Here is a 13601-nt window from a genome sequence, read left to right as displayed (position 1 = left end):
GGCAACCCAAGTCCCTAGGCTCCATTCACAATTATCCAGGAAGTTCTCAACCTAGAGGTAGCAACTCTGTACACACACACACATACACACATACACACCATTAGTCAGGTCACCTATACTCAATGTCAGCCCCCCCATTGGTGAGGTCATAACTCAAGCTCCTCCTCCTATCGCATTATTGTTCTGTGATTATTGTCATGTACTTGCACCTCAGTTGGCCCCATGCTTCCCATTAGGTGGGTTCTATGTCCAGATAGGTTGAAGACCTTCCCTCTGAGGAAAGGCTGAAGGGTCTGCGACTTTGCCGTTAAGGTTGGGAACGCCCTACCTCTCATCATCACCAGAAACATGAAGGAACAGGGCCTCTGGTGAGCTGAGTGTTTGTAGAGTCCTATATGGGAGATTATGGGAAAATAAAACTGAGGCATAATAGTTATTGAAGCAGGCATTGACCTCTTCCTCAGAGCACTGAGGTCAAACCATACTTCAGCTACTAATCAACACACACTCAAGCAGTGAACTGGGAGTAAGTGGTACCAAGTGAGCCTTCAGTTGTCCTTGTGGGGACTTGTTTTGATTTTAAGATCTAACATAACCAATTACAGTACCCTGTTTGTTTGTTTATTATTTGAATTCTATACCACCGTTCCCAGTGAATGGGCTTGCGGCGGTTCACAGCATATATATAAAAACATAGTTGCATAAAAAATAATCTTATAACAATAGAATAGATGTAAATTCTGTAGCTTTTGATAATTTGTAGACTATGCAGGATTGTCAATCTCCAAGTGAGGACCGGAGTTCTAGGATTGCAGCTGATTGCCGGAGTACAAAGAATAGTCCCCCAAAAGAAAATGGTACCTTCAGAAGGCCGATTCTATGGTAAACCACACATTTTGGGTGAAATCCTTCCACAAGTTCCCCCCTCCACAGCTACTATCCCCATGTCTCCATAATTTCTTAGACCAGAGTTGGTGACCCTAAAACAGGCTTTCTCTACCAGAGTTTCATAAAACCCTGGGGTTTCTTGATGGCTCTGGAAGCATTTCCCAAATGGATGGGAGTTAATTTTTAATATATTTTTAATTTGTTAAACATCTATCAAGTGATATGACCATATATGGTCATGTCAGCCTCCCCTCCAAAAAAAGAATGGCCAATGATGGGCCGGGGGGGGGGGAGGCCCCAGGTGGGCACGTACACGGCCAGGCTTCCCAACCATTTTCTGCATGATCACACCACTTCTTGGGTTACTTGAAGACCGAAGAATGTTTCAGGGGTGTCTCAATGGTAATAAAGTTGGGAAAGGCTGCCTTAAGATGATGACCCTAAGATGGTGACGTTACTCTGTGTTGTTGTTTTTAAGTATTATTCCATTATTCCTATGCAACAGGAAATTAAATTATTTGCCTTAAAATGTTCTAAATATTGAGATGCCAACTTGCATCACATTTCTGTTCTTGCATTGTGTTTGTGTAGATTTTCACTTCTGTGAACATAATTTAATGTGCACAGAATTTTAACTTCTGAAAACTTATTACAAGTCTGGATTATTAATATATAACAATGAAAGGGAATTCAAAGATAGCCACCTGCTTCTTAAAGCATATGACAGATGGGATTTCCCAGATGAGAAACTTAATATAAAATGAAAACGTGCACTCTCACTTGCTTTCGAATTTCAGAGTTCTTACGTTTACTTGCATGTAGAAAGTAAACCACTTTGGAAAGAGCTTTGATCTCTGACCTTATATTAGAATCAGCAAAGGTTTGGGTTGCCCCCATGGTTTTCCAATACTCAATTAATAGATACTATGTAAGATACACATTCAGCATAATATTGCATGTTTATACAGTCTTCCTCAGGGGTAGTCAAACTGCGGCCCTCCAGATGTCCATGGACTCCAATTCCCAGGAGCCCCTGCCAGCAAATGCTGGCAGGGGCTCCTGGGAATTGGAGTCCATGGACATCTGGAGGGCCGCAGTTTGACTAACCCACTCTTCCTCATGTTGTGCCTTCAAATATATATGGGCCTGGAAAGAAATTTTACCTCAGACACATGAATATGCGTCAGATCTATCTCAATATTTATTCTATCAGCAGTTATTAAGATCTCAGGCAGAGCAAAGCCCTTCCAACACCTGTCACCTGAGATCCTTTACCTGAAGATGCCAGTGATTGACCGTGGGGACCCTCTTATTGTGAACATGTTATACTTTTCATGAAAGGAAGGTGTTCGCATAGCTATATTCGTCCCCAAACCAAAAGTCATGTTATTTCTTTTATTAGGACCAACCCAAGTCACAAGATACGGGGTACAAGTTTTCAAATACTCCAGAATACATCATCAGGTTGCATATTTTAAAAAAGAGTGGGGGTGGAGAATTGAGAAATCTCAGACCGTGACCTTAAGTTCCTAATCAGTAAATATACTGTGTTAAGAGCCAAACGGTACAAATTGTGCTGGTGTGAGACTTCTTCCTAGACTTTCTGAGAAGAAGAAGCAAACAATAAAAACAGAAACATCCAACTGAAGAGCAAGTTTGGGTAGGATGAACTCAGTTTTACGAACAATTCTGGAGGACCTGAAAGCTTGCTTTTTGTTATTGCCAACCTCCAGATAGGATCTGGAGTTCTCCTGGAGTTGTAAACAGTCTCCAGACTACAGAGATCAGTTTCCCTGAAGGAAATGGCAGCTTGGGAGGGTCCTAATGTCCAGCCCTCAGCAAAATGATGTGGCTCTTTCTCCCCATGAGGGAGATAGGCATCTCTTTTTGAGCCAACTATTACCTGGAGTATCAGAATCATCACTTGTGACTATTTAAATAACAACAACCTTATCAGAAATGTGTGAGCAATTTTAACACTATGGACGCAGGAAGAGGGAAGGCTTTAGTATGAAGCAGTAGCATATGCGCAAAAGATTCAAAAGGGAGTGCTGTTTTCTGACCATCGATCTCCGTCTGTTGAGTGGAGGGATGAGTACCAGTCTAAAATGGAGGGCATTAGAACTGTCATATTCTTGTTATTGGGATGTGAGGTCAATCCGGCTGCGACATCTGTCACCCCATTGATCGCCAGCCTTGATTCTGCTGATCTGGCTGGCTGGCTAGACAAGTATCCCCTACCTCCCTCACTGTTCCATGTGCATCCCTCCCGAAGCTGCATGCTCAGTGGAAGAGGACGACCATCCCAGATAGAAGGAATGTACCATTCTTTGGTCAGAAGAAGACAACCATCCCAGATAGAAGGAATGTACCATTCTTTGGTCAGAAGAAGACAACCATCCCAGATAGAAGGAATGTTCCATTCTTTGGTCAAGGGTATATTGTTGTTGGGTGTGTTTTTCCCCAGTGTTGGTACAAAAATATCCAAGGCCTCTGCTGTACCTTGACAACCCTCCCTCAGTTTCTGGCATTTTAGCCAAAGCTTCGTGCTGCCTCTCGTCTAGACCGACGCATTCCCGTTCTGTTCTTTAAATACATCTAACCCAAGCAAGCCTGTTTACAGGTGACTGTTGTTCCCAGCAGTTCTTGTTTCTTATCTTGGTTACACTTCGACAGGAGGCTGGAACCTGTCACCCTCCTGGAAAGGAGGCCAGGTAGTTGGTGTTAAAATCCCATCTGCTTGACACTTTTATCCTAGACCAGGTGATGCAAAAACAAACAGGTTGGGACAGCCATGGAAAGAAAAAATGCAGTAGTTTTACTGTAAAACTTTGATTCCAAATTTGAGAGAGAAAACATTGCATGTATGTTAGGGCAGGGGTAGTCAACCTGTGGTCCTCCAGATGTTCATGGACTACAATTCCCACGAGCCCCTGCCAGCACTTGCTGGCAGGGGCTCGTGGAAATTGTAGTCCATGACCATCTGGAGGACCACAGGTTGACTACCCCTGTGTTAGGGGGTCTTCATCCTTATGCAGCTTGCAGACAAAAGAAGAAGTCAGTTGCTCCCACAGTTCCAACTGTCCCCACCATTACAGCACCCATAATAGCACCAGTTGTGCTCTGCTAAGGCCTTAAACTGGCTCTGGTGCTAGGAGCCCCACAAATCCTTAAACCAGGGCTGAGAGAAGCATTCATACATGCATTGCAGCATGTGTCAGTAGGGTTGCCAGCTGTGCTGGCAATTGGCAAGAGGACAGGGTGGGTAAAAGCAAACTGCTGTTGTTCTAATGTAGCCTTTCTCAACTACTTTACTGTTGAGAAACCCCAGAAACATTCTTCAGGCAACCCCAGAAGTGGCACTATCATGTAGAACATGGTTGGGAAGCAGAGTTGTGTACATGCCCACCCAGGGCCCCTTCCCTTTCCCATCCCTTCCAGGCCCGTTATTGGCCACTTTGGGAGGGGGTATGGTCATGTCACCTGATAAACGTTTAACAGATTTTTAAAATATATTAAAAATTAACTCCCACCCATTCAGGAAACCCTTCCAGGGCTATCAGGAAACCCCAAGGTTTCATGAAGTCCTGGTTGAGAAAGCCTGCCCTAATGGTATAGCAGTATTCCTGGGGCAAACTCTGAAGTGCCAGCGTTGCCACGGGGCATTTTTCTAGGATCCCACTGGAAATCTGGGCTATGATTTCTTCCTGCTGCCACCCTGAGGAGCAGCAGTAAGGGACTGCCAGCCAAGGGTCTCCTGCTATAGTCCCATTGGTGTGGCTTATAGTTTCAGTCAGGACTGATATGCTGTGGCCCAGTATTATGATCTTTGTATAGTACGAGTTGAAAAAACTATTTCCTCTCCCCCCCCCCATGTTTATTTCTGGTGGGATCAAATTAGGGTTCCTAGGTCATATTCCCCCCCCCCCGGCTGCATTCCAGGAGATTTGGGGTTGGAGCCTGAGAAGGATGAGAACCTCAGTGAAATATGATGCCATACCATTCACCCTCCAAAGCATCCATTTTATGGGGAACTGAGCTCTGTAGCCTGTAGTTTGGAGATGAGCTGTGATTCCAGGAGATCCCCAGGTCCCACCGAGAGACTGGTGTCCCTCGAACAAATGAAATGCAATTGTGAAGACTCCATCATAGCTCTTTGTTGTTTCTTATCAACATCTTAGAAAACTCTCCAGCTTCTCCCACCTCACAACACTCTAGTTGCCTTTCTAAGTCAGGCATTCTCAACCAAGGTCCCATGAAACCCTGAGGTTTCTTGACAGCCTTGGAAGGGTTTCCTTCCAAGCCAGTTTGGTGTAGTGGTTAGGAGTGCGGACTTCTAAACTGGCATGCTAGGTTCAATTCTGCGCTCCCCCACATGCAGCCAGCTGGATGACCTTGGGTTCGCCAAAGCACTGATAAAACTGTTCTGACCGAGCAGTGATATCAGGGCTCTCTCAGCCTCACCTCCCTCACAGGGTGTCTGTTGTGGGGAGACGAAAGGGAAGGCAACTGTAAGCCACTTTGAGCCTCCTTCAGGTAGAGAAAAGCGGCATATAAGAACCAACTCTTCTTCTTCTTCTTCTTCTTGAATGGATGGGAGTTAATGAATATACATACATACATACATACATACATACATACATACATACATACATACATACATACATACATACATACATACATATATATATATATATATATATATAATTAGAATGTTTTAAGCGCTCCATCGAAGTTTCAGCATCATAAATACTGTACAGAAATAATCTTAACCAAATAAAATGGGAAGGTCATACACAAATGCTCTGCTGTGTCAACATTACATACCCTCTTTTGTCAACTGCCTTTTTATTGGCACTCTAGCTAGATGGGAAAACTTCACCAGCAGCTGCCAAAAAAAAAAAAGAAAAAATACTGCAGGGCAGACTTGAGTATTCTGAGCACAAGGTTGAGATGTTCATGAATGTTAAACGTCCTTCTGTGTTAATGTACTACATCTAGTGGTACAAATTATGTTTTGAAAGCAAAATTGCTCCAAGGAAAATGACCTTGAGGAAACAGCGGTCAACTGAGATTGGCCCTGGAGTTTGCGTAATGTCTTTGTGTTGATGTATTAGACATTCAATCGGTCTCTCTTCTCTGCCTCGCCATCCCCAAATGGCGCATTCTGATAAGCTTGCTTGAAAATACTGCATGGCATTTTTTGTTTCTTTCAAAGCAAGAATTTTAGCCTCCAGGATCTGAACACATGGCCCCTCTGGGTGAGTTAGGGACAACCAGGGTCTCCAGTTTAAACTGTGAACAGGCAGTAAGGAGGAAGGCATAAGGAAGGCACCTCCCCTGCCATTAAGTTAAAATGAGAGTACTTACCTCTCTGAACTCCAGTTGCTACCGTGTGCAAGAAGCCTCTGCCAGCAAGGATTTGTGTGGCCAGTGCCCCTCCCTTCCCCACCCCCTCCAGGCCCATCATTGGGGGAAAGGAAGTCAACATGACCATATACGGTCCTATCACTCATGGGGTTTGATTGTTATGTTTTAATTAGGGGGGAATGTTGATTTCAGTGTTTTTATTGTCTTTATTATTGTAAACGCTAGTTGCCTTTTATTTGTAAGATGCCCCGAGCCAACTTGTTGAGAGGGGTAAGGTATAAGCTTAATAATAAATAAACAAACAAACAAGTAAACAAATAAGTAAATAAATAACATTTAAGATACATTTTTAAAAACCCTTCTGGGGCCATCATGAAACCGTGTTTGAAAAAGTCTGACCTAGGGCATATGACTAGAAGGGTAGAGGAGTGTATTGGAGCATAACCCTCTAAGAAAGATATCCAGGCAACAAATTCAATGGATGGAGGGATGGTTGAATCATTTGAAATCTGATCTTTTCCAATGCCCTGTTGCTTCTTCTGGTGGTACAGCCCCATTGCTGCAATGCACGCCTGCCAGTGCTGGTTTTGTCACTGAATCGCTTGATGCTGCTTTTCAGTGCTGGAAAAGAAGGCTGGGATATGGCTTGGTAATGCTGGCTGAAAACTCTTTTTATTTCTTTTTCCTTTTTTGGCACATTGTCAGAGTACTGTAGAAAAATGCAACTGTACCATAATGCACGTAGTCTCTTGTGGCGCAGAGTGGTAAGGAAGCAGTCTGAAAGCTCTGCCCATGAGGCTGGGAGTTCAATCCCAGCAGCCGGCTCAAGGTTGACTCAGCCTTCCATCCTTCCGAGGTCGGTAAAATGAGTGCCCAGCTTGCTGGGGGGTAAACGGTAATGACTGGGGAAGGCACTGGCAAATCACCCCGTATTGAGTCTGCCATGAAAACGCTAGAGGGCATCACTCGAAGGGTCAGACATGCCTCGGTGCTTGCACAGGGGATACCTTTACCTTTACCATAATGCACATTGTTTCTCTTTGCCCTTCGGATATCATACAGTGCAGTTCTATGCAGAGTGATCCAGGCTAAGCCCATTGATTTGAAATTATTCTTATCTGAAGGATAGCTTTGATAAGACCACATACAGCTCTTGTTCCCGCCACCTTTGGTGACTCAAATGTATGAAATTCTGGAAAGAAACTGTTCCCAAAATCTCCTGGTGCATTTTTTTCTCTCACCGCATGCTAAATTTGTAGTGAAATTTAACATCTCTAGGGGAAAGAACGGAGCAGTACGGATATTTAATTGATGGGGATGGTTGCATAAATAAAATAGTAAGCAAATCTGCCTTTTTGTATATTAGAAATGCCAGTATTCACATTTTATTTTATTTTTATTTATTTGTTTGTTATATTTATATACCCTGAAGGCTCAGGGCAGTTTACAGGAAACAGGAAAAAAATACAAATAACTTATGGTAACTGGTGATAACAATAACATTATAACATTATAACATTATAACAACAATAACCATTAACATGATAATAACAATAACATGAGAGAATAATGGAACTGCAAAGGAGCCTCAGCTCCACTCTTTCTGAGACCCAGTGAGTTGTGTAGATTTACAGCAGTCATAGCAGGAGGGGGGGGGCTTGGGGGCCAATTGGAAGCAATGGCTTGGGTTGACCTCAACCAAATGCCTGGCGCAGGAGCTCTCTTTTGCAGGCCCTGCGGAACTGTTTATTATTAAATTTACATCCCGCGCCATGCTTGCATCTTGGGATGGCTAACAGCACTGTTAAAAATACAATACAATACAAATAATAAAAGCAGTTATCATCAAAAGAGTAACAACCAGGAAACTAAATAAAAACTAACCGGCTTCCAACTTCATTGGTCCTGAGTGAAGATGCTGACCAGGGAGCAATTGACAGTGTTGCAATGGAGAGGTGTGGGAGTGGGTATAGGGGGTATAAACTGAGGTCATGTAAATGATACGATCTTCTCTGTTTTTTCCATTTGTGTTCAGAACCATGCTTTTTGAGAGATTTTGCAGACATCTAGTTCCTAAGTTCATGAAACAGCCGAGTTCAGGAAAGAGTTTGTGGAATTTACCTTACTAATTACATTCTTAGTAATGGACTCCAATGGACTCTGGGGAATGGTAGAGGACAGGAAGGCCTGGAGGATCATTGTCCATGGGGTCGCAATGGGTCGGACACGACTTCGCACCGAACAACAGCAAATTACATTCTAATATTGAGACAGCTTCCTTTATAGAAAGATTCCTATCTTGTCGAATGCCATGTTATTAACATAATCCTTTCCTATTGTCTTTGTTTAGGTATCCCCACACTTTGAATGATTTGGACATAATGACAGCTGAGGATTCCGCGGCTAGAATGAGTAACGATTCTGCCAACATGCCAACAAACAAAGTGCCAGAAGGCGTCGCTGGCGCACCTAATGAGGCTGCATTGCTGGCACTAATAGAGCGTACGGGATATACCATGGTCCAAGAGAATGGGCAGCGCAAATATGGCGGCCCGCCTCCAAGCTGGGAAGGGCTGCATCCTCCTCGTGGGTGTGAAGTCTTTGTCGGCAAAATTCCCCGTGACGTTTATGAAGATGAACTCGTCCCTGTGTTTGAATCCGTAGGCCGAATCTACGAAATGCGCCTGATGATGGATTTTGATGGGAAAAATCGTGGGTATGCCTTTGTCATGTACACTCAGAAACATGAAGCCAAACGTGCCGTCAGAGAGCTGAACAACTATGAAATCCGTCCAGGCAGGCTGTTAGGGGTGTGTTGCAGCGTGGACAACTGCCGGCTGTTCATTGGAGGAATCCCCAAGATGAAGAAAAGGGAGGAAATTTTAGAAGAGATCTCTAAAGTGACAGAAGGAGTGCTAGACGTCATTGTGTATGCCAGTGCAGCGGACAAAATGAAGAATCGAGGATTCGCCTTCATTGAGTATGAAAGCCACAGAGCGGCAGCCATGGCAAGACGGAAGCTCATGCCCGGGAGAATCCAGCTTTGGGGCCACCAGATTGCAGTTGATTGGGCGGAGCCTGAAATAGATGTTGATGAAGATGTCATGGAGACCGTAAAGATCCTGTATGTGAGGAATTTAATGATCGAAACCTCAGAGGATACGATTAAAAAAGTCTTTGGCCAGTTCAACCACGGCTGTGTAGAAAGGGTTAAAAAAATACGCGATTACGCCTTTGTACATTTCACGAGCCGAGAAGATGCAGTTCATGCCATGAATAATCTCAATGGCACTGAACTTGAAGGGTCCTGTCTGGAAGTTACCCTAGCCAAGCCAGTGGATAAAGAGCAGTACACCCGGTACCAGAAAGCGGCTAAAGGTGGAGGTACCACTGAAGTTACTCAGCAACCGAACTATGTTTACTCTTGTGATCCCTATACACTAGCATATTATGGTTATCCGTACAATGCTCTGATTGGTCCTAATCGAGAATATTTTGTGAAAGGTATGTATACTGCTTTGGGCATGTTTGTTATTGCCTAGTGGGCTATAGATTGAACATTGAGAACGTAGAAAGAGTGTAGCTGGATCAGACTAGTGGTCCATCTAGTCTAGCATCCTATCTCACACAGTGGCGAACCAGTTCTTCTGGAGGTCCAACAAGAAGGTGTAGATGCTAGGCCTAACGTTGCCTCTTAGCACTCGTACTCAGAGATTTACTGCCATTGAACATGGAGGTTTCCTTTAGTCACGGTGGTTAGTAGCCAGTGATAGACCTATCCTGCATGAGTCGATCTAATCCCTTTTTAGAGATATTTATACCTGTGGCCATCAAAACATCCTCTGGCAGCAAATTCCACATTTTAGCCACTTATTGGTTAGACGAAGCCTTTGAAACTTCTTAGCCAGTTTGCATTGGCAATATAAGAACTGACAATCCATAGTAACGGGAATCAAAAATATATGCAGTTAAATTTTAAAATGTTATATCTGTTCCGACTTCTTGTAGAAAGGTAAAACCCACCACTAGTTCAATGGCACAACATGAAAGATATGTCACACTGACTGTCCCTGTACTATTACACCACACTTAACGATAGATGGTATTTGGGGTTAATTATATGCGTGACACTTGGATAGACTCACATTGCGATCCTTCACCAAGTTATTCCAGTCTAAGCCCATTGAGGAAAACATATTTAGACTGGAGTAACTCTGGATAATATTACATTGGTAGTTTAGATTTTAACTATACTGTAGGGAGACTGTGGATGAGTACAGCATGGCGTCATGGTTAAAAGCAGCAGCTTCTAATCTGGAGAACCAGGTTTGTTTCCCCGCTCCTCCACATGCAGCCAGCATGACCTTGAGCTCATCACAGTCCTGACAGTACTGTTCTCACAGAGCTGTCCTGTCAGAGCTCTCTCCTCCCCACCTACTTCACAGATTGTCTGTTGTTGGGAGAGGAAGAGAAGGTGATTGTAAGCTGCTTTGAGACTCCTTAGGTAGTGAAAAGTGGGGTATAAAAACCAACACTTCTTCATTTGTCATCACTTAAAAATTGGACATAACAGGGCTGGACAGATTTTAAAAAGCATGTCCAAAAACAGTTTTTGAGGGGAGATGTTTAAACCTATATTTTAAACCTATATTTTAAACCTATATTTTATTATCTGAATCATCTTTCCCAAAGCTTACCAAAACTGGAGTTTAAGACCTTTAAGACCAACAAAGTTTAATTCTTGGTCTATGCTTTCGTGAAAGGTGCCACTGTCCTCAAACTTTGTTCCTTTGCTTCAGACCAACACAGCTACAGACCTGAATCTTGCAAAAAAAATGGGTCACAGTCTTTTTGACGTTGTAGCACATTCTGTGGTAAACCACCCACTCAAACCCAAGGCCTGCCCTGACCTAACAGTAAGCAAAACATAAATGCCAAAATCTGAGGAAACAGAAGTAATTGAGCAATTCCTTGCCTTGGTCCCCCCCCCCCATGCTGCAGTTCTGTTTTTTTGTGAGGACGGGAAAAACAGATATCTAGATGACTAATGTATACACTACTTATTCCTATTAACAATGTTTGAATGGTAGGAATATACTGTTTTTAATATTTTCCCCCCACAAAATAGTTGACTACATGCATTTGAGCTTACACAAGTATTTCCTATGTCAATATGGTAGAAATACCTTTCTATAGGATTTTGCTGATGCGTCAAGCATATTACTCACTGCCTTGCAGGCCAGAAAAGATAAAACCAATGATTTTGCATTTCTGTTTTGTGTGTGTCACATTTTTCTGCCACTTTTATTTTTTATTATTATTATATTTATTGACCGCCACTCTCGGCCCAGCTGGCTCATGGCAGTTTACATAAAAACATTAAAACCACATAAACCCCCCAGTACGTAAACCAATTTGTGCTACCTTCATGATCTGAGACTCCATAGATAAGGAGTCATCAAAGATCACCCCCAAATTCCTAGTCGCAGATACAGGCATAAGCTGCACCCCGTCCAGGCAAGGGAGGGGTTGAGTTTCAGACGACTCTGCCTGAGCCATCCAGACACTGCTTCCAAACATCTGACAAATGTTTCCATGGGAAAGTCCGGACAGCCATCTATCAGGAGATAGAGCTGGGTGTCATCCACATATTGGTGACACCCCAGCTTAAAACCCCAGACCAGCTGTGCTACAGGGTGCATATGGATGTTAAAAAGCATGGGGGAGAGTATTGTCCCTTGTGACACTCCACAAGGGAGCACAAAGGGGTCAGAGAACTCTTCCCCCACTGCAACCCTCTGTGTCCGATTCTTAATGAAGGAGACCAGCCACTGTACGGCCCTTGATCCCCATCCTGGCGAGGTGGTGGGCTAACAGCTCATGGGCAACTAAATCAAATGCAGCCCGAGAGATCTAAAAGCACGAGGATAGCCAAACTACCCAATCCAGCTGGTGCTGGAGATCATCCACCAGAGCGACCAGTGCAGTCTCCACCCTGTGGCCAGGATGGAAGCCAGACTGGTATGGGTCCAGGGCCGATGTTTCCTGCATGAATGCCAGGAGCTGGTCCATGGCAGCCCTCTCAGCCACCTTTCCCAGGAAGGGAAGATGCAAAACCAGGCAGTAGCTGGCTGGGTCCCGCAGGTCCCGCAATGTTTTTTTCATTGCTTCATTTAGCCCTTCAGGGAATTCACCCAATGTTAGGGAGAGGTTGACAATCACCCTCAAAGGGTCTCCTATCCATCGGTTACCCAATTTGAGCAGCCATGTTAGACAGGGATCCAGGTGGCAAGGGGTCACCCTCACTGATCCCAACAGCTTTTCCACTTTGGTTAAAGAGAGCCATCTCAAGCCATTAAAATTATCCCCCGCAATGGCCAAGGAGCTCCCAGTTCACATTCTGTATCAATTGTGGCCAGAAGGTCCAGATTGAGCAACAAGACTTTGTCCACAATAAAAGCTCACTAATGCCTCAGAGCTCAAGTCCAATTTATTACTATTTTGGCACCCTTCCTCGAGGGCAGTAAGTGATCGCACTAACCTAAATAATTGCACCAGGCAAGATGCAATTTTAGTGGCAAAGAATTCATGCTTTGCCACTTTCACTGGCATCACATACACCCTCACAAGCATGCCATAAGATGTTCTTGCCACCTCGTCATGAGTTTTCCGCCACACTCGCTCTAGCCATCACACTTCCCTCTTCCTCTCATGAAGCTCCTGGGAGTACCATGGAGCCTGCTTGAGGCGAGGGAAGAGAAAGCACTGAGGAGTGATCTCATCAATAGTGGCCTTAAGGCAGGACAGCCAGTCCTCCATCAAGGCTGCCAACAAGGCACTGGAGAGCATAGGGTTCTGTAGAGCAGGGGTAGTCAACCTGTGGTCCTCCAGATGTCCATGGACTACAATTCCCATGAGCCCCTGCCAGCAAATGCTGTCAGGGGCTCATGGGAATTGTAGTCCATGGACATCTGGAGGGCCACAGGTTGACTACCCGCTGTAGAGCATTCAGGAATCCCTCAGATTCCATACATCTTCATGAGCAGGCTAAAATATACCCATCACCCAAATGGGGAGGGGGTATCCTCAACTGGGCCTTCAGGGCATGGTGGTCTGACCATGGGATAAGATTACTCATCACCAGATCCACCTCTACCTCTGCGCCAAAGATCAGATCAAGAACCCTAGGGTCCCCATGGCCAATACCAAGTCCGAGCCAAGTCCTGGGGATGGTGTGTCTGCATGGACATTGTAATCTTTCAGAATCAGCAATCTAGGGAACTGCAATGCCCAGGTGGCCTCCTCCTCCAGCAGGCTCAACAGGGCATCCGGAGGTGCAGTGG

At 44.4% G+C, this 13601-nt stretch overlaps 1 protein-coding gene across 7 annotated transcripts in view; it reads left to right on the top strand.

Annotated features, from left to right (window-relative positions):
- Window positions 1-13601, top strand: part of RBM47 (RNA binding motif protein 47) — an 88490-nt gene that overhangs the window by 62449 nt on the left and 12440 nt on the right. For all 7 annotated transcript variants that reach the window (XM_077301754.1, XM_077301749.1, XM_077301748.1 and 4 more), the window contains exon 2: window positions 8609-9762. In XM_077301754.1, coding sequence (XP_077157869.1) covers window positions 8609-9762 — 1154 coding nt within the window. The remainder of the gene's footprint in view (window positions 1-8608; window positions 9763-13601) is intronic.

This window comes from Paroedura picta, chromosome 10, assembly GCF_049243985.1.
Source record: "Paroedura picta isolate Pp20150507F chromosome 10, Ppicta_v3.0, whole genome shotgun sequence".
NCBI lineage: Eukaryota > Metazoa > Chordata > Lepidosauria > Squamata > Gekkonidae > Paroedura > Paroedura picta.
This window is presented reverse-complemented; position numbering and strand designations above follow the sequence as displayed.